The 20,667-nt window shown below is 56.2% G+C and overlaps 5 protein-coding genes across 5 annotated transcripts; 1 reads left to right on the forward strand and 4 right to left on the reverse strand.

Annotated features, from left to right (window-relative positions):
* Positions 1–620: 620 nt before the first annotated feature.
* On the reverse strand, positions 621–1,435 carry EsH8_VI_000591 (uncharacterized protein; the record flags this gene model as incomplete). Its single annotated transcript, XM_083271844.1, has 2 exons — positions 621–867; positions 1,035–1,435. The coding sequence occupies 2 exons, from the start codon at positions 1,433–1,435 to the stop codon at positions 621–623; spliced, it is 648 nt and encodes a 215-aa protein (XP_083127018.1).
* Positions 1,436–3,005: 1,570 nt separating this feature from the next.
* Positions 3,006–4,272, reverse strand: EsH8_VI_000592 (uncharacterized protein; the record flags this gene model as incomplete). The annotated part of the gene is made up of 2 exons (XM_083271845.1): positions 3,006–3,584; positions 3,679–4,272. 2 exons carry the CDS (start codon positions 4,270–4,272, stop codon positions 3,006–3,008), a joined length of 1,173 nt encoding a protein of 390 aa, XP_083127019.1.
* A 2,511-nt stretch (positions 4,273–6,783) lies between these two features.
* On the reverse strand, positions 6,784–8,572 carry EsH8_VI_000593 (1-pyrroline-5-carboxylate dehydrogenase; the record flags this gene model as incomplete). Its single annotated transcript, XM_083271846.1, has 3 exons — positions 6,784–8,283; positions 8,346–8,453; positions 8,522–8,572. 3 exons carry the CDS (start codon positions 8,570–8,572, stop codon positions 6,784–6,786), a joined length of 1,659 nt encoding a protein of 552 aa, XP_083127020.1.
* Positions 8,573–9,698: 1,126 nt separating this feature from the next.
* EsH8_VI_000594 (uncharacterized protein) lies at positions 9,699–12,540 on the reverse strand (the record flags this gene model as incomplete). The annotated part of the gene is made up of 9 exons (XM_083271847.1): positions 9,699–10,471; positions 10,524–10,602; positions 10,657–10,797; positions 10,860–10,943; positions 10,998–11,107; positions 11,161–11,296; positions 11,351–11,420; positions 11,475–11,636; positions 11,690–12,540. The coding sequence occupies 9 exons, from the start codon at positions 12,538–12,540 to the stop codon at positions 9,699–9,701; spliced, it is 2,406 nt and encodes an 801-aa protein (XP_083127021.1).
* Positions 12,541–15,417: 2,877 nt separating this feature from the next.
* Positions 15,418–18,987, forward strand: EsH8_VI_000595 (uncharacterized protein; the record flags this gene model as incomplete). The annotated part of the gene is made up of 3 exons (XM_083271848.1): positions 15,418–15,538; positions 15,595–17,141; positions 17,191–18,987. 3 exons carry the CDS (start codon positions 15,418–15,420, stop codon positions 18,985–18,987), a joined length of 3,465 nt encoding a protein of 1,154 aa, XP_083127022.1.
* Positions 18,988–20,667: the final 1,680 nt, after the last annotated feature.

The following is a 20,667-nucleotide window of genomic DNA, read 5'->3' on the forward strand; positions in this document are numbered from 1 at the left end:
TCGATATGAATGCAGATGCCTGGGAAGGCTGGCGAACTGAAAGATGCTCCTGACAGCGTGGCGGCGGCGGAAACCACTCCGGAAACACGGTTCGTTCATGCTGCTGGGGGGCCGTGTTCCCTCAACCAACTCATCCCCTGCCGCTTTCAAGAACCATCGCCGGCCTCAACCCTGTTCTGCGCCGTAGCTGAGTCGTATATTTCGAAGGGCCTTCGGCAGAGAAGCTTGACAGGCGGATTCCAGCCTGGCGCCTTCGTCTGCCGGGTGGATTATACCAACTACAGGATCGAGCAGGTGTACTTGTTACTACACAGCGCGAATTGCAGGATGAACTGGTGGCCGAAGAAATCGTTGTGGAATTTTCTTTCCAAGGTATAAAAATAATAAAGAAATGTTCGCTTCCGTTCAGCAATTGCTGCCTTTCCGTGTCAATCACACCGATACCAGCGCATAACGTCTCCCAAATACCCAAAGAAAAGTGTCCCTCAAAACGCCGAGGCCTTCGCGCCCCAGTCCCGCGAAAAGTATATGCGCCTATTGCAATATATACAGCAAGAAACCCCTTTTGCTGCTTTTCCTCCCCCTCCCTTTTTTTTTCTTTCCATGTCTATTTCCTCTCCTCAGGCGGCCAACGCCAAGAGGCACGAATCAAGCAGCCTCGACGCCGCGAAGCCCGCGACGAAGCCGCCCGCGGCGATGGAGAACATGACGGCCGCCGTGAGGCTCGGGCTGATCTCGCGGTCGATCCACCGCTGCCTGAAGCTGAACTTGCCGAGGCGCATGTGGAACATCTCGTCGACGTCGGTGTCGCCCTTCCAGTTCGGCTTCACCTCCTTCGACCTGCGTTTGGTGTGCTTTCTTTCGGCTCTTTCAGGATTGCCTGGTTAGTCCGCGTCGTCAGTCATGCATGAGAGAGATGGAAGGCCATTCTGTGACTGGCACGGGCTTTGAACAAGAAATCCGAACTGTTGGGACGGAAACTCGAGTAACAGAGGGCGGTGCTAAACCAGGGAAGGAAAAAAGACTGGACTCACACAAGAGACAGGCAGATGTCGCCCTTGAGCTTCGCCTTCAGCTCCAGCTCAACGTCCAGGTCCAGCCCGATCTGCAGCTTCACGGGCCTGTCATTGGACTGGCGCTGCAGTGTCACCGTCGACGACTGCGCGGCGCCGACGCCGGCGTCGTTCTTGGCGACCTGGCCGCCGCGGTTGCGGTTGCGGCGGCGGCGGCGGCGGCGCCCGCTCCCGCTGCTCCCGTTGACGCTCACGCCCGAGTCGATGCTGGAGCTGCCCACGCTCGACGCCGAGTCGTCGAGGGGCAGGCCCAGGTCCTCCAGAATGTCGCCCTCGTCCACGGACGGGGGGCTGTAGCGCTGGGCGGGGCCGATGGACCGATGGCCCTTGTGGATGGTGGTGGTGGTGGAAACGGGGGCCATGTTTGTTTGCGTTCCGGTGCTTGGTTTCTCTAGCGTGTGAACAAGCTGAGATGAGAAGGCTGCCAAAGCCTGTCTGTTGACTTATGGGCCGGTGAACTCGAAAATGTTGCTCGAGAAGTCGGCGAGATCTCTCTGCCCGGGCTGGGGGACGCAGAGGAACAAAAAAGGAGGAGGAGGGTTTTCTGAGACGTGGGTTGTTCGCCGCAGGTTCTGCTTGCGAACTCGATTACTATGATATATATCAAGCGCGTCGGATAAAAAAATAATTCCCCTTCAAGTCTTTACTAAAGAGAGACAAGAAGTCGAAGAAGCTGCGAATGCCGGGGCGAGGTAGTCAACTCTCGAACCCTACTCGCCCTCAACCCTCCCCCCGGACGACGACCGGACTATATACCTACCCCTCGACCTCGACTCGCCACAACCTCAACGGTAGAACACACGGTCCCTCGAAACCCTGGAATTCCGTTTCTGGGCTGGGCACCAAAATTTCCCACGCGGCGGTCTCGCCCTCCCCCCTTCAGAGTCTGATATCGCACTTACACGGACCCCCCCTTCGACCCTTGTCGGTGGAAGGGACGTCACGTGATGGGTCGATGTGTGGGGACGGAACCGCATGAGAAGAGGCTCCTCGTACGATGGCCGTTCAACGCTGAAACTCGTATGCGACCTCGACGTCGCCCATCAGCTTTGCTTCCCTCCCTCTCGGCGAATCGAGCCGGGGGTTGCTCATGGCTGCTGCGCGTCGCTACCGTCGAACGAGTCCGTTTAGACATTGACACCCCGGCATTGGGGGGGAAAGGGTTGGGGGGCCTGGGCTTTTCTAGGGCGTATGGGATCCAACCTGTGCTGTTGGGATCCCCGGGGCCGCCTCGCTGCAGGAACGTTTTTCGACGGGGTGTTGGCATCTCTATCCCCCGTACATGCACGTCGCAGCTTGAAGTGCCTCTTTTCTACCGCTCACCTGGCCACCCCCGGCACCGAGTGGCCCAGTGTCCGTTGCAGAGGAACTTCTCGTCGGGGTAAAGAGGGTCAAACACTTGTCACCAACGCCCATCGTATGTTTGCTCAACCCATACGAACCCGTCGATGTATGAACGATTCTTGGTGGCAGAAAGACGGGGGAACACCGCCCCTGAATCCATACTCCTCTGGGTGCTCAGATTGAGTCGATTGGCCAATCAAGTCGTATTATATCAGTCCTGTCTAGCCCTCCCACCCATGCCCAAATCATGATATCGGTGCTTCGAGGTCTCGAGCAGCAACGACAAGAACAAAACTCCGTACAAATGCGCCGCGCCCTGACCGCCCGGTCCGTCTCAACCCCCATATTTCCCCCTCCCTGTTCGCCCAGGTTTCCTCTTCCGAATTTCCACGAGAATCAAAAGCCCGTCCCGTGTCCGGGGTAGACATCAATCACGACCCGTTACGACCAAATCCCCCCACCCCACCTCGCTATGCAGCAGATGTGAAAGCACCGAACCCGATCTAGTGCATTTCGTCTCTTTATGGTGTCGGTCCCTTGCTTTTCTCCTTCACTTCCTTTTCGCCAATTACTCGCCCCCCCTCCCCCTCATGTGCTGAGCAGGTCCCTCACCGACATGCCGCGGCCAGCGCCGCGCGAAGTGCCGCCGCTCGCTTCTCCGACCGTTCCTCTCCGGTCGCTGTTCAGCATCAGCAGCGCCGCCGTCGCCTCCTGGTCGAGGTCCCGCTGCGGCGCCAACGCCGGGCTGGTGAGGGTCGAGTGCGACGCCGACCCGATGCCGTGCCCGTAGGGATACGCCTGGGGCCCGAACGCCGGCGACGTGGTCGTTGACGTGCTGTAGCTGTAGTGGCGCTGGTCTGTCGAGACGGACGAGTACGAGTCGTGGCGATGCCTCGAGTCCTGCGGCAGGAGCGCGGGCGACACCGACGGCTGCTGCGAGCGCGAGTGTTGGGCAGGGAATGTCGGCGACGGGGCCTCGGACCCGGTCATTTCGACGTCGTCGGGGTCCTGGTATCTGGGGACGAATTGGGGCATGGGGCCCCACGGGTCACGGCCCGAAGGCGTCTGCAGGCCGGACTCGGTGGGTGAACGGGCCTCCGAAGCGTCCCGTTGGGCCTTGAGCTTGGCGACGCACTCCTCGAGATATCTCACATATTCTATTGATGCCTGCGCGATCATTCTTGTTAGTCTCATTAAAGAAAAAGAAGAAGAATTATTTTTTTTGGAAAAAAGGGCCTAGTGGGCCATTGTCACCACTCACCTGCAGAATGGCCAGCTTATGCATCTCCCCTGTGCAGGCCGGGATCATGCCCTTCAGCACGGCGAACTCCTCGTTCATCTTGGACCGACGGCGTCGCTCGATCAGGCTGTGCGCCGTTTTCCTCGCGATCTTGCGCCCCGCCGCGCTCGTCGCCGTCGGCTGCTTCTTCTTGGACTGCGCCGGGGTGGAGGCCGCGGCTTTCGCCGTGCCCGCCGACTTGGCAGCGGCGGGGGCCTCTTCGGGCTCCTCCTGGGCCCGGGGCTTCATCTGGATGATTTTGCGGGACCGGGTGGGCGGCGGGGGCAGCGCGAAGCTCTCGTTTGAGGCCTTCTGGGCGGCCGAGGAGCGCCGGCGAGACTTTACCGTCTCGCTGGGCTGCACCGGGTAGGGCGCGGCCTTGGACGGGGAAGCAGACAGCGAGCCTGCGTTTGGCGATGCCCTCGTGTCCGTCGGGGAGATTCTCGAGGCGTCTTGAATGATTGCAGGCGGGGGCAGTTCGAAGGATAGCTGCAGGGAGCTGAGGTCCTTGGAGCCATCTTGGCCCTTTATGTCGGTCGACGACCCCGGCGTGGGCGGCAATGTGGGACGCGGCATCGTGTTTGAGAGGAGGGATGAGGGACGAGCGACTTGAGCGATAAACAGAGCAGACTCTGACGGGAAATAGTAGAAAACGGCAGGCCGAGTGAGGAAACTCGACGTCTGTGCAGGACGACAGATCGATTGGCGACTGCAGCGAGGCTGTGCCGGCGGACGATCGATCCCGGATGATGAGAGACAGCGGTCGAACACCCGTTTTGGCTTGGCACACAATCCAAGGCGCCCGTCGCTGCTGTCAGGAGGGAGACGGATCCGATTCGCTGCTCTGGTCGCAAGACAGAACCGTGACCGCAGATAAAATGAGGAGCACGCGAGAGACGGAGAGGTGAGGGTATAGCCGTAGGTTGGTTTGTAAAAGAGAGAGGAGGTCCCGGAGGAGGAGAAGCAGGAGAAGGGATGGTTAAAGATTGGTACGACGTGGGATGAGATGGGATGGGCATGGGATGGAAGTACAAGTTGAGGCGGCGCACATCTGACTGACTCTCACTCTCTCGCTATCCTTGACTTGTCGTGCTCACCCTCTCTCTTCTCCCCTTCACTATCTATAACCCCGGACTGCGGCCACAAACTGTTAAGGCGCCCGCCGCAGAGTACTGCCGACTTCTTAGCAGACGTCTGGCAAGCCACGCCCCCCATCTCGACTAGGGAGGGGGGGTGGTCTCGGTCCGCATAGCACCCTGATGAAGCCCGGGGAGGGGTGGTGGCCTTGGGGGCAACGAAATAGGCAGAGGGAGAGAGGGCACGCGACTCCAAGCCAGAAGTGCCAGAAACCCATAAAACACCGACCAAAAGGAAGAAAGCACACGGCCCGGACCCTGAAGGAAGACATGGACGGGCAGAGAAAGCGTCCAATCAGGGCGGCGGACGCAGACTCCTGGGCGAGGAAAAGGGCAGGAGAGGCGGCATCGAGTGCTCGAAGCTGCCGGCCAATCAGAGGGGCGGATTCGAGCACATGGTGTTCCTGAATGGTAACTGCGCGACCCAGCGCCAAGCGCCCGCAAGGTTCCCTCCTCTCTCTCCCCCAATGGCGCCAAAGCTGGGATGGAGGCCGGTGCTGCTCTTGTCAATCACCACTGCACGGCCACATGGGCCATCGATCCATTGCACGCCCACGCCTTTGCTGTGTGGGTTTTTCTTGGTCGGTAGCCTGGGGTGTCGTAGCTTAGCCTGATGCACTCTGCTGGGGTTTGCGGCGCCGGGGAAGGGCCAAGAACCATAGGCACGAGACATGTGCTCGCGATGCGGTTGGCCGACTGGCTCTTGTTCTTGGGGGGTTTCAACGTCTAAATGGCCTTGGGATGCGTTCCGTGTGGCGGAGATTCGTCAATCAAGGATTGCTTGCGTGTGTGTGTGTGTGTGTGCGTTCGTGCGCGCGTGCCTGTCAACGTGCTTCACTTCTCTGTCCGGAGCGACGGGACGCGCAAGTTTGATGGCGATGTACCGCAGTAGGTAGGTAGGCTGACTTTGCAGTCCGGAACCGATGACGACCTCGCCTTTGCCGTCCACTGCCCAGGCCCGCTCGTAAAGTGAGCACGTGGGCGATCTGCTTGCTCCCTTCCATCCCCCTACAGACCCCCCCTCCGTCGCGACCGCGTTCTTCTTTTCCTGACTCGGCAGGCCTCGCGGCGGCAATTTGTTCCTTACTATCAGTCCGTAACCCGTTAGTTGCCTCGAGTAATTACGGCTTCGGTCTGCGGATGCACTCGAGAGGCCGCCCAAGAATCACGCGTGAGGGAATTGACTGCTTCTGGCTGTGCTCGCAGCATGTGTTGACGAGAGGCGCCCGGCCAGATCACGGTCCGGATTGCCTCTTTCTGAACACCCGCAGCCCTCGCGTCTCCTCCCTCTCTCCCTTTCTCTCCTGTAGAATAGAGTTTGGTCCCAGTTTTGCCTTCAAGGCGCAACTTGGAAAGCTCTCTCGTGTGCCCCAGACAGGGTGCCAGGGACCATTCTCATCTCGATCCGGCTTAGCGCCCGAACCCTGGGAACGGGGCCCCGACATGGGGGGGCAACAGGGGCCAACATGCTCAAGAAACTCCAGCGAGAAGCTTGGTTCATGTCCAATCCACCCCCTCCTCTATCCTATCCTGTCCCCTTAACTTCAACCTGGGCACGTGATGGTGCGGTACGGTGCAATCTCGACAAACATGGGGGGCATCTGAGAATCGCAAAAAGTCTTGGCGGAAAATCACTCATGTGCGGCCGCTTCACGAAATGTCTCAACGCGCCCAGCTGCCAAACTCGTTCACGCATTTCGGATTTCCCTTATTGGTAACTGAAAAAAAGTAAAGTAAAAATAACAGAAAAGTTGCTTCATTTTGGCCGTAGCAATGCTCATAATTCCCTCATGCCGTCGAGAGGGTAGCCCAGATATCCCATACTTCTCGCCAAATATCGTTGACAGTTTACAAAAATCCTTCCCTATTCCTCATCCTACGCTCTCCCGCTTTTCATTCTCCCGCCCTTTTTTTTGAATTTTTTCTTTCTTTTTTCGTCTTTTTCTCTCTCTCAAATCTCGTTGCTGGGATACGCGACCTTGGTCGTCGCCGCAAACTCCTCCTTGATGCTCCTCAGGTTCACGAACCGGGTGAGCAGGTTCTGGCTGCCTGCCTTGTCGTTCGTTCCGCTGGCCCTGCCGCCGCCAAATGGCTGCTGGCCGACAACGGCACCCGTGCTCTTGCAGTTGATGTAGAAGTTGCCCGCAGAGTTGCGCAGCTTGTCCTCCGCGAACCGCACCGCCGCGCGGTCGGCGGCGAAGATGGATCCGGTGAGGCCGTACTCGCCCGTCGAGTCGACCAGGTCGCAGGCCTCCGAGAAGGCCTGCACCGGGCTCGCCGTGTCGTCATAAACGTAGATGGTAAGCACGGGCCCGAAGAGCTCGGTGCTCAGCAGTTTGTGGTTCTTGTTGGTCGTCTGGTAGATGGTCGGGTGTACAAAGTAGCCCTTGGACGAGTCGTACTTGCCGCCCGCGATGAGCTCGAGCTCCTTGTCGTTCTTGGCGTCGTCGATGACGCCGGACAGCTTCTTGAACGAGCTGTCGTGGATGACGGGGCCGATAAAGTTGCCGTAGTCGGTGGGGTTGCCGATGGTGAGCTTCTTGGCCTCGCTGATGAGACCCTCCTTGAACTCGGGCCAGATCGACTTGGGGACGTAGGCCCTTGACGTCGCACTGCACTTCTGGCCCTGGAACTCGAACGCTCCGCGGATAGTCTGCTTGACGGCGTTGTCGACGTCGGCGGAGGAGTGGACGAGGTGGAAGTTCTTGCCGCCCGTCTCGCCGACGATTCTCGGGTATGACTGGTAGCGGCCCTCGGCCACGCCAGTGCCAATGGCGCCGTACAGCTTGCGGAAGATGGCCGTGCTGCCGGTGTAGTGGAGAGCGGCGAACTTCTTGTGCTCTAGCACAACCTTGGTGACCTCCTCGGGGTTGCCGGGCACGAACTGGATAACGTCACGGGGCAGGCCGGCCTCGATCAGGATGTTGTAAAGCAGCCAGTTGGACAGGATGGCGTAGTCGCTGGGCTTCCAGACAACGACGTTGCCGAGCAGCGCCGGTGCGCCGGGCAGGTTACCGGCAATGGCGGTGAAGTTGAACGGGCTGACAGCGTACACGAAGCCCTCGAGAGCTCTGTACTCGACGCGGTTCCACACGCCCGGGCTGTTATGCGCCGGCTGCTGAGCGTACAACTCCTCGGCGTACTGCACGTTGAAGCGCAGGAAGTCGGCCAACTCCGCCGCGGCGTCAATCTCGGCCTGCCATGCGTTCTTGCCCTGGCCGATCATGGTGGCGGCCATGATGTCGTAGCGGTATTTGGTGGAGATGAGGTCGGCGGCCTTGAGGAAGACGGCGGCACGGTCGGCGAAGGGGAGGGACTCCCACGCAGGCTTGGCCGCGAGGGCGGCGTTGATTGCGGCCTTGACATCGGATGGGGAGGCCTGGTGGTATGTCGCCACGGGGCTGTTGTGGTCGGCAGGGTTGACCTGCTCTCGGGTGTTGCCAGTCTTGATCTGGGGAGCTGGTCAGCGACGACTTGTTCTTCGGCCGAGGAGCGGATAGTACTAGTACTGACCTCCTTTCCGCCAATGACAATTGGCACCTCCAGTGGCAATTTGCTCTGCAGAGTGTCGATGGAGGCAGTCAGGCCCTCACGCTGGGCAGAGCCCTTTGCATAGTGGTGCTGTACGCCCGTCAGTCATCTCTACCCCTCACCAGCCAACCCCAAGCTCCGTCCGGAGTGCCACTTACGTTGGGCTCGTTGGTCACTTTGGGGATCTTGAACGCAGCAAAAGTCGCCATTCTGGTTGTTGATCTCGTCGCGGAGAGTGTCAAACGTGTTGCTAGTCGAGGGGTTGAAACGGCAGAAACGGTGCGGCCGAGTGATGTGATGCGGGAGGAGCTTCGAAGTTGGGAGTTCAGAAGCCCAGCTGCGCGTGTGGAAGCCATGATGGGCGGACGGGAAGCAGCAGAACGCCTTCTATAGGATTGGACGGAAAGGAAATCCTTAACACACACCAAACAGGTGACGGGACTGTGTGATGGTCGATGAAGGTCAATGGATGGCGAGCAGGTGACTTGGGAGAGAATGCACGGCAAACGACTGGCTATTAAACTTCCCTGGCGTAACGTAATAAAAAGCTCAATGGGTCGTGAGACATGCGTCTTCGTTCCTGGATACCAGCCATCGGCACGCAAGACGTGCCTCACACGCCGGGTGGCCGCGGGTTAAGAATGCCACTGCTCGAGAGCTTGTGAGGGGCTGCGGGGCCGGGCATCAGACAATGGATTCCCGGAGGCCAATGACGTCGCGTCCCGGCGTCGCTCTCTGCCGATAAAGATAGCAACAGCAGTTCTCCAGCTGCCTATCGTGCCCGTTGACTGTTTTGCGGGGTAGATATGGACCAATCAGAATCACCAATTGTGCCGCTACCTGGACCTGGGGTCGAGATAACAGCGGACTTGATCGGCTCAGTGGGCCCAGCAGATAAGGTAATCCAGCTCTCCCGATCCCGACTTTGCGACATCGGGATCGGACGAGTCTTCCGACATGGAGACAAGGCATGTATGTATTGCTGCTCCAACTACTCAAATGGGGAATAACCATGACGAGATAATAAAAGCAAACTAGGTATCTTTGGCCCCGTACTCGGGCTTGTCGTTATTAGCTTCCTGCGACGGGAAAAAATATTGAATAAGACTGGTGAGGCTCGGCTAGGCTTGACCTCTCCCAGGTGCACGCGCCCGCCGACATGCTCACAGCCATCTGTTACTCTTCCGAACTCCACCTCCTCTTCATGGGGTATAACGTAATGTGACCAACAGACCTCGGAACACCCTTCCGGCCACCAGGAGTGCATCGGAAGGACGATCGGACACCGGCTCGAAAGCTTACCGGGTGCGCACGAAAAACATCGAACAGAGCATTCTATTCTCCGTGTCCCTCGGGGTGCTCCTGTTCAGGGAATGGCTGAAGAGGCTCGGGCTGGCTGTTATACTTGAGCTGAGGCACCGTGAAGCCGTATCCCTCGGTGATACCCTCCCGGTTGTGCTGATCTATTTCGACGCGGATGCAGATGTCCAAGCTGCCGTCGTTGCCGGTGCCGTGCTGCTTCGAGGCTGCCCTGTGCTTTGAACCGGATTCAACCTCGCCGACATGCAGGAAGTCGTGCCCGCCCTTGCCCGAAATCACAGATCGCGCATCGCCGCCGTTGGTCACCGGCGCAGCAAGTCCATAGTTGGGCGAGTTCTCGGTCAAAATGGCAAAGTTACGGCTAGGCATGGTCACATGGTTGGAGTTCGACGTCTTGTTCGAGTCGCCCGGGTCCTTGTCAAAGAACTTGAGCAGAGTCTCGTCCGTGTCGTGGTTCAGGTGATGGATCTTGTTCCTCCTGGCGAGCAAGTTGGCAATGGCAGCCGGCGGTGGCTTATTGGTGATGGCCGAAGAAACCACGTTAGCCATGTAGCGGTGGTCGTTCTCCGTGGCAATGTTCAGGCGGGGGTGAGAGTAGAATCGGCCCATCGCCGCCAAGTGCACGTCGCCGCCCAAAATGGTGATGCGGACTGAGAATTCCGATGCGATGGCCTGGAGCCTCTCGACAAGGGCCCCACGCTCCTTCTTATGGGTCCTGGCCGTGTAGTGGTCGTCGAGGTCATCAAGCAGATCGATGCTGCCGTCAAAGTGGTTGAAAACCCCACCGGCTACGATTGTCAGCAAACTAATGACATGAACAGGGCTACCGGCAACACATACCGAGGCCGAATCTGCGGTTCAGGAACTTTACAGGGCCCATGATAGGACTTCTGAAGACATTCTCAAGCCATGTCAGGCGCTAAAGAAGAGTCAGAATGCGACTAGCCATTGTTTAAGACCAGCAGTGACTAACAGGGTATGCGATTGGAATTCCTAGCAAGAGAATCAGATGCTTTAATGGTCGCCCTGACTCTGCAGCAGACTTCAACTCATGCCTCAGGCGGCCGAAAATCAAGTCGTAAGTTTCTGGGTAGTTGATCTGATGACGTGTACGCTGCGAGTTGTTAGTTATGCGCGCACATGGCCGACTCTTTCATTATGATTGGACAGCCGTACCTCAGTTCGAGCGTCGATGCCGAGGAAGCCAATTCGGGCTCCAAGTCGGGCGAACATGTTGTGAGAATGCTCTGCAACGTAGGGCTATAAAAACTGGTTAGTGGTGACTATGGAGGGGGGTTGCATGGGGTCACTTACGCCTGGCTGCGTGCCCACAATGTAGCTAGGGTCCGACTTGGCAGGTGCGACGTAGGTGTCCATGAGCTGGTTGGGGTCAAGTCCTTGACCCTCGGCTGTCGTAGTATGATCTTTCCGTGTGAGTTAGACGGCAGACTTATCGTACTTGGATGGCGAAACTTACCCGACGTGTAGGTAGACGCTGGCGGAGGGAGGTGGTGCTGGAACAGCATATAGTACTTGTGAGCTGTTCCGCCAATACCTCTGAAAACATCGCATCGCATAAAGTCGTCAACATAAGAACCGAATCCGTCAATGATCTGTTTCTCGGTTAGCTCAGCCCTCGGCCCAAAAACACCCGTATTTCAGCTTACGTCGTGGTCATCCCAAATGTTAAGCTGGGGAATTTGGCCGTTGGCGGTCGCGAACGGCTCCGTGGAGTACCTGAGATCCATGTCAGCCCTGCCAAGCTCCGCGTCTGTACCCCTCTATACGTACCAGCGAATGTAGTTTTTCAGATAGTAGTCGTCGCAAGCCTGACGGAGCTTCTCCGGGAAGGGAAAATGTCTGCGCTTCTTGGGATTCGAGATTTCGGTCCACTCGCGCAACGGTCCGTCGACTCGAATCCCGTCGTTGTAAATCTGGTCACCTCCTCCGAGCCTTTGCGAACGTCAGTAACACATCCTCGCACCAGATCAAGACATTAGACGCACATGACGTGGAATGGTCGTTCTTTGTGGTGTCTGTTGACGTCGTTCCACAGCGCGGGGCCGCTCCAGGCGTCCTCGTCGGTGCCGACGCTGAACCCATTGCAGGAATGAAACATGATGCGCATCGACTCGTTGATGGATGGGACGAAGAAGTGGTAGCGGTCGGGCCTGATGTTGGCCGAGAAATGCATATCCGGAATCGAGTATTCCCACTTCGCCTCGGTTTGGCTAAGCGGAAGGGACAGGTCAAAGGCCCAGAACGTGTTGCGTGGGTCGGAATAGAGACATTGACCCTGGATGTCCGTGCCGCTTGATGCGCCGGGAGTCTCGCTGTTGACGGTACCGTTGGTACCGTTCACTCCGTTTGCGTCGGTAGCAACGTGCTGGCCGTTGACCGCCCCCGCGGGTCGAAGGGTCAAGTGCGGTGCGAAACTTTGCGTCTTACCCCCGCCCTTGGCAACGATCAAGACGCTTCCGTACCAATGGTCCCCGTCCATCCTGCGATAGTTGAGTAGCGGTCCACAGACGATCTCCCTGCCGCTGGGCGCATCTTGCTCGTTAGCATGGGTCGCAGTCGAGCGTGGCTGCTCCTCTCCAGTGGCCTCGCCGGCTGCGATCATGATAGGCTTAAAGTTGGGGGCGGCATTGGGGTTTTCGGGCTCGACGCGATCGCGGTTCAGGAAGCTGGCCAAGTCGTCCGTGGTTCCTCGCTCTTGGGGGTCCCGGGGTTGCGCATGAGCTTGGGCGGCGTGGCGCGCAAAAGAAGAGCTCTCCTGGTGGCGCCATCTGTTGGAAGACGCATAGGGGTTGTGCTCGACGTCATCAAGAGCTTCTCCTTGGGGGTGGGAAGCCATGATCGCAAATGCCTCCTGGTCGAATTGCGGGGGATTTCGCCTTTGTTCTGAGGTGAAAGCAGTCAGATAATGCAAAGACGACAATTGTCGTTCTTGAGCAACGGCAGGCTTCTCACAATGTCTCAGCGCAAATTAGACTGACAGGGACTGTTTGCGCGCCAGTAAACTCTGGAAAGTCAGTCAGTCGGGGATTGCTGCTTGCAATTGAGAAGCTCGGGGTATCGATCTTCGGGTATCTGGCAGTGAAGGACAGCAGCAACGCGACCCGGAAGAGGAGGGAATAGCAATATGAAAAGGGGGAAAGAGGGAGGAACAAACGAAAAGAGGGTGTCGTCGAATCCCACTACAAATCGCACGAGGAAAGTGTGTTGAGCTGGACTGGATGCTTGTTTGGCAAGGTAGCGCAAAGTGACGCGAGGTAGGAATGAAGTGGCAGGGGTTGTCGTCAGTGGAGTACGTACCCTGGTGCACATACCTACACTACCTACGCAGCCGCTGCAAGCAACGCGCTAATAGAGGTTGCCCGTTGATGGTCGTGCTGTTGTAAGGTGGACCGGGGCGTTTCTAGGGGTCAACCTGGTACGGACTAGAGCCGAAGGGGGCGAGTCGTGGAGTTTTGCGGGACTCCGGGATAGAGAAGGAGGACATTTACGGTTTGAGATGGACAAACTGATCTTCGCTTTTGTGGAAGTGTTTTTTTCCCCCTCTGTCACTAACTATTGAACGAGAACGCCCTCTCCCGGCCCCCAATCGCGATCCCACGGCCAGGGGGATATTCTCTCTCTCTCGCTCACGCACGAGCTTGGCTAGTGCCAGGCAAACCGGGCATCCAACCCAGCCAACCTGTATGCAACCCCTTGTTGCAGCTATCCGGCTGGCTCCATGCGGACAGAGATAGGTAATCAAGAGTTGGCTGAGAGGTCGCTCGTCGGCCCCCATTCGTGCAGGTATCTGCAATACACGTATTCCATCTGCTCCGTAAAACTTGGTCTATGTTGCAGCGAACAGTAAGCTCCGTCCCGTCACTTGCAATTGGCTTGGCCTGGCAAGCCGACAACGTGCTAGCGTTCCATCATCCATGTGACCCTCATCTAGATTACCTTTTGGCGAGCAACCAGCGTACTCAGTAGCATACATAGTAGTAGTGTAGGTACATGGCCTGCACCATGGCTCCGTTGAGTACTGCGTAGTACGCCTAGGTTGAGGAGGCTCCGCTTCCCTCAGCTGCCAAGGTCAAAGTCCTCGTCAGCGCTCTGTTGTTGGCGTCTTAGGATGAGATGATGAGTGGCCAGAGCTCCAACCAGCTTTGCTTTTGGCAAACACACCGGTCCATGGCTTGCAGGCATTTCCCGGGCACGGGCGCCACTCACAAGGTAGACAATGTAACCTCAAGCCTGAGCAGTGGCTCCTCTACTTTAGCCTCCTGCGAGGTAGTGCAAACACGCGGAGACCCAAGGGGGAAACCGAATCGAGAGATGAAATTAGCGGCATGCAAGGCATGGGAGGCCTGCGAAAGTACGGGGCAGCGCGAGAGTTGAACCAGGTGCCGCGGCAAGCTGCTGATGGTCAAGTGAGTTCGAGGTGCCAGATGTGGTCTGGTGTGGCGGGTTGAAATTGTCACCTACGTCAGGACTTGTGGCTCTAGGAAATTGAAACAGGAATGCCCCCACATGGCCAAGGCTGAGATGACCCGCCCCGGGGCCCACCCTGGCTGCCAATCCTTGGCCCCGGGCCTTGGGCTTCAATTGTTTCCCACGCCACATGCCGTAAAATCGGATCACGGCTGCCGGCCGCCATCTTGGCGACCCGGCCCTCCTTCTGCCCCGTGAGTATCCACCCAGCGCCGGTGTCCACATCCCGATATAGTAGCCGGAACCTCGGTGGTGTCGGTGTTTGTCCGCCTCGAGATACCTCTTGTTGGATCTAGTGTGGCCGCTCAAGAGACGTTGTCGGCTGTGATTTTCCTGCATCGACCAGCGTCGACATGGCCCGAGCCTTACGGTGGATCATCCCATCGGCGCCGGCGACACACATCACAATTAAATGAGGGTCCGGAGACGGGTTCGCTGTCACCATACGCCAGTTCAGGGCCTCTGCGGAAATGCAACGGTGATAGAACAAGTGGGGTATAAGCTCTGTCAATTATGCGACTGGATCTGGGTTTGATGTTTTGTTCATGCAGAGGGCTTCGCTTGGGCATCCCTGGAGCAGCAATTACATGGCGACAGAACGTTGGGTCATTAACATGTCTTACGCGCAATAGAATGCATCCATGAGCAGAACCAGCAACAAAAAGATTTACCATCATCGATTATGAAGCGGGCTTTCAAGAATGCGCCTTGTCGTACTGGTCGGTTATATAAATTTCAAGGTAGTCGGCAGGACGTGTAACTGAACAACAGCCAGGAAACAGCATGGCTTTGCGGCAGTAAGTGCAGCTATCACCACCGGATCATCCCAAGTGACTTTCAGGACGACTCATACACCTAGATAGGGAATAAAGTGAGACAGGTTATCAGTTTAAAAAGGTGGTGTCTTGGACGCCTGGCAGGGAGTAGGCAACACCTGGACCGTTACAGATGCCGAAGATCGAGAAACAGTGAGTGGATGCTGGCAAGCGGTGCAGGCTGCATCTCCCGACACCTCTCCTGCACTTACGTCTCTAGGGTGCTATTGGCCCGCCCGCCGCTTCTCAGCCTGATCCTTTCTTTGCGCGGGGTAAGCGACACTGCCTGTCTGATTTCACCATCATCAGTATTCTGGGGTCGCCCAAAGACGACGAGAAAAAACGACAACGGCTTCGCGGAAAAGCTCACGACCTGGTTTTGGTAGAAATACCCATAGAGCCGCGCATCTCATTGGAATGCGCATCTCTATATGGCAGCAGCGGGGCATGCAACAGGCCGATCGGGCACTGGGCCGCACTCGACTTTTGACGGAGTTGGAATTTCACAGTCGGGCTCTGGAGACTTCAGCGTCGGCGGAGATGTGAATATCAGTGAGTGACCGTGGGGTTTTCGTTCGTATTAAGACCATTGTTAACGACCTGGACAGCTGTCCAAGGCCATCCCGGGCAAAATACCAGATTCCTTGCCGACCTAAGATCCACCGATCCGCGCGACGACAAGGCGCGCATCGAGCGCACAAAGGGTGGCTTGCTACGAGACTCGTACTGCTGGATCCTCGATCATACCGATTTCCTGAAATGGCGCGACGACAATGACCAGAGTCGGCTGCTCTGGATCAGGGGCGACCCAGGCAAGGGCAAGACAATGTTGCTCTGTGGCATCATAGACGAGCTCGGGAAAGTACCTGAGAGCTCATTATCTTATTTCTTCTGCCAAGCAACCGATGCGCGCCTGAACAACGCGACGGCTGTCCTCCGCGGCCTTATTTATCTTCTTCTTGTCCAAAAGCCAACCCTTGTCACACATCTGCGTGAAAAGTACGACCACGCAGGTAAAAAGCTGTTCGAAGATATCAACAGCTGGGACGCTCTATCCAGTATGCTTTTCAGCATCTTGCAGGACCCAACCGTACAAAATTTCCACCTAGCCATCGACGCACTTGATGAGTGCGAGACGGATCTCAACCAGCTTCTACACTTAATCGTAAAAGTGTCCTTGTTATCCCGGGCAAAGCTGATTGTATCCAGCCGCAACTGGCAGAATATTGAAGACGCCCTATCGGATATCACAATCACACACAAGACCGCTCTATGCTTGGAGCTGAACCACAAGTCTATCTCTGCCGCTGTAGGCCAATATATTCAGTACAAGGTGAACCAGCTTGTACGGGCGAAAAAATACGACTCCATAACACGGGATGCTGTTCAACAGCATCTGGTAACCAACGCAAATGATACATTCCTCTGGGTGGCCTTAGTCTGCCAAGAGCTGGCAGATCCGCAGGTGCGGAGGTGGCATACGCACACAAAGTTGCGTATGTTTCCGCCAGGGCTTGACTCTTTATACAAGCGGATGGCAGACCATATGTTTAAGATGGAAGATGCAGATCTCTGTAGGAGGGTGCTTGGACTTATATCGGTTGCATATCGCCCCTTGACTTTAATAGAGCTGATGTCTCTTGTTGAGTCGCCGGAGGACTTCCCGAAGGACATCGACTCTATAAAGGAAATCATCTGGCTATGCGGGTCTCTTTTAACTGTTCGCGAAGGGATTGTGTACTTCGTGCATCAGTCGGCTAAGGATTTCCTGCTTACGAATGAATCTGCGAGAATCTATCCAAATGGTATAGCAGAGGCAAACCGCACCGTCGTCGCAACATCGCTGCAGGTGATGTCGAGAACCCTCCGACGTGATATATACAGCTTACACGCGCCGGGATTCTCCATCGATCAAGTCAAGGCACCCGAGCCTGATCCGCTAGCAACGGCCAGGTATTCCTGCGTCTATTGGGTTAACCATTTGGCAGACGGGGAACTTGGCGGGAAGGAACAGTACCACCAAGCCCTCTATGACGGCGGACCGGTTCATGCATTCTTAGAACAGCACTATCTTCATTGGCTGGAGGCGCTTAGTCTTCTTAGGAGTCTATCACAGGGGATACTTCAACTACATATGCTTGTGGGCCTGGCCAAGGTGCGTTACATACTTATTTATCGTGCGAAAATATGCTCATATTGTGCAGGCATCAGCAGAGAATTCCATGATACTGATGATGGTCAAAGATGGGTTACGTTTTATTCGAGCCTATAGAGCAGGCATCGAGAGCAGCCCCCTTCAAACGTATACTTTAACTTTTATGTTTACCCCGAGACTTAGCATCATAAGAGCGTTGTTCGGTTACGAGAAGCCCGCATGGATAACTACGAAGCCCGAGATGGAAAATGAGTGGGATGCATGCCTGCAGACTCTCGAGGGCCATGGCGAAGCTGTTACCTCTGTTGCTTTCTCAGGCGATGGGCTGCTGGCATCAGCATCATGGGATACTACAGTTAAGATCTGGGATAGTACCACAGGCCAATGCCTCCACACTCTCGAGGGCCATAGCGAAGCTGTTAACTCGGTCGACTTCCTAGGCGACGGGCGGCTGGCATCGGCATCAGACGATACTACCGTGAAGATCTGGGACAGTGCAACAGGCTACTGCCTTCAGACTCTTAAGGGCCATCTCGGTGCTGTTAGATCAGTCGCCTTCTTAGGCGACAGGCGGCTGGCATCAGCATCATGGGATAAGACCGTTAAGATCTGGGACAGTACCACAGGCCAATGCCTCCAGACTCTTGAGGGCCATAGCGAATTTGTTAACTCGGTTGCTTTCTCAGGCGACGGGCGGCTGGCATCGGCATCAGGTGATACTACTGTGAAGATCTGGGACAGTGCAACAGGCCGATGTCTCCAGACTCTTGAGGGCCATAGCGAAGCTGTTAGATCGGTCGCCTTCTTAGGCGACAGGCAACTGGCATCAGCATCATCAGATAAGACAATTAAGGTCTGGGACAGTGCTATAGGCTCTTGCCTTCAGACTCTTGGGAACCACCTCGACACTGTTAGATCGGTCGCCTTCTTGGGCGACAGGCAGCTGGCATCAGCATCAGGTGATACTACCGTTAAGATATGGGACGTTACTACAGGCCAATGCCTCCACACTCTCGAGGGCCATAGCGAAGCTGTTAACTCGGTTGCTTTCTCAGGTGACAGGCAGCTGGCATCAGCATCAGATGATTATGCTGTGAAGATCTGGGACAGTGCAACAGGCCGATGCCTCCACACTCTCGAGGGCCATAGCGAAGCTGTTAAATTGGTCGCCTTCCTAGACGATAGGCGGCTGGCATCAGCATCATGGGATAAGACGGTTAAGGTCTGGAACGTTACTACAGGCCAATGCCTCCAAACTCTCAAGGGACATAACAGTCCCGTTAACTTGGTTGCCTCCTCAGGCGATGGCCTGCAGCTGGCATCAGCATTATTGTATGATAACCTTCTTGAGATCTGGGACAGCACTACAGGCCAATGTCTTCATACTCTCGAGGGACACAGCAAAACTGCCACCTCGTTAGCCTTCTTAGGCGATGACCTACAGCTAGCATCAGCATCAGATGATAATACCGTTAAGGTCTGGGACATTACTACAGGCAGATGTCTCCAAACTTTCCAAGTAGGCCGAAGCCTTTGGGACTTGTCATTTTCAAAAATCGACCAGCAGCTCTGTACGGAAATGGGCATCATTGACATTGGTAGAGTATCCACCACAAGTACGGGAACATCATCGTCACTAAGCGATGTAGTTGAAATACCTCGCTTTTACGGCTATGGAATTAGCGCCGATAATGCGTGGATTACAAGAAACTCTGTAAACACTCTATGGCTGCCGCCAGAGTACCGGCCGTGGACGTTGGCTGCGACAAGGACTACGTTGGCCTTTGGGTGTGCTTCAGGCCGGGTTCTAGTTATGCGGTTCTCAGAGGACGAGCCAACTATTTAACAGGTCCTTAATCCTGCCTGTTTTCCATGCCTACTATATAGACACAATTTAACGTGGCTACTAGATAGTATTGGAACAGTCCCTTGCCTAGATTCCCATCATTCGCGCATCTTTCCAACCTCGTAATACAAGATCCTCCCCTACCGATACGCAGCGACGGGCGGCAACATTACCCGTCGCGGTCCTCGCCTCATACGCCTCTCTCTGCCCATCGACCAAGGCATATCGCCTTCATAATATCTGCTGAAATTCCATCCCCGCCTCCAGCTCATCGCTAAAGGCCTTGAGCCCTGTGATATTAGTCTATATTCCCGATACCCCAGGGGCCTTCCTCCACCACTCTCAAGGCTTTCTATATTCCCGGGCGCGGTACGCGTCGTCGAAGAAGAGGTCGGTGGGATTTAGTTCAGGTCACGACACGGGATTTAATGGCAATGCTAATGGGAGGCCGGTGGGAGCAATCAGAGTGGGAGGAGCAGGCGGTTCGGAGAACGACGAGGCAATCCCTATTGCGGGCTGCGACCTCTTCGTCTGACACAATGCTGAGTTCACGCTGCTGCTAGGGAAAGGTTACGGCGCCGATGATGTAGAGAGGCTGTTGTCCCTGCCCGAACTGACCTTGCGGTGCCACCGTGGTGGTGAGTTCAAGTCCTGGCATGGAACGAGACGGCACTGGGCCAAACCGGGACCAAGATTGGGAAACGCCGGCGTCCTATGTACTGTGATATTTGGTGCAGCGCAGCAGTCTGAAAGGGCGACTTCTAGTCCCAGCCGGCTCGTTGGCCTTCTGGTTGAAGCCGAAGTACCAGGGAGTGCTGGTTCCAACCAAGAGGGCGGAAGCCGATGGCACATCATAAGATTTTGTTTCAGGTCATACAGTACCTTCAGATTTCATGGACAATCGGTGTGGCTGCACTTATAATATTTTACGAGCTTTTAACAACAGAGAAAACAAGCGAGTGCCACTATGGTTGATAGCAGTTTCGAGTTGCCCTTTGCTTGTGGCCCTGGACGGTGTGTTCATGAGGAAGAGGGCGATTCTTATTATTGTTGCTACTGCTGTTTCTGTTTTGCTTCTTGGCACCAGCCATATGTAAGGACACGTCCTCTTGGTGTGAAGAGGTGTGAAAAGAGCACTCTCCGTGCAGGAGATTGATGGTGAAGTCGTAGGTCGAGGTCGTGTCATAGAACCCATTTTCTGCCTTGGGGGCGCGGTGGCGGGAAATGAGCCGGACTACACCAGACGCATTAACCGGGAGATTATCGCACGACCCCGAAGCTATTCAGGAGATACAATGCCAGAAATTCCATGGGCTCTGGACGATCTCAAAAGAATATCCAGGCTGCAGCCGGGCCCAGACGTCGTTCATGGGGCTCGTGTTGGGGCAAATTGGACCGGAGTCAATCGTGGGATGGCACCAAGCAGGCACCAGCGGGCTACGGCCGGCCAACCACGGAAAGAAACAGTGGGGTCCGTTGGAGATCACTGGACTTCGTGTCCAAGCATGCCCGCGAATTAGGCAGCATACCCCCCGTACCGCGTCTTTCCCCATCTTTTTTTCGTTTCCAGCGCGTTCCCTGCCTGATGTGTCACCATGTCAAGCCACCGGCGACAGCTTCATGCAAAAGTTAAACAAAGGCATGCAAGCGGTTCCAGTCCAGCCTCAGGGCCTTGGCGCC

Source organism: Colletotrichum jinshuiense, chromosome 6 (assembly GCF_051148585.1).
Source record: "Colletotrichum jinshuiense chromosome 6, complete sequence".
Taxonomy (NCBI): domain Eukaryota; kingdom Fungi; phylum Ascomycota; class Sordariomycetes; order Glomerellales; family Glomerellaceae; genus Colletotrichum; species Colletotrichum jinshuiense.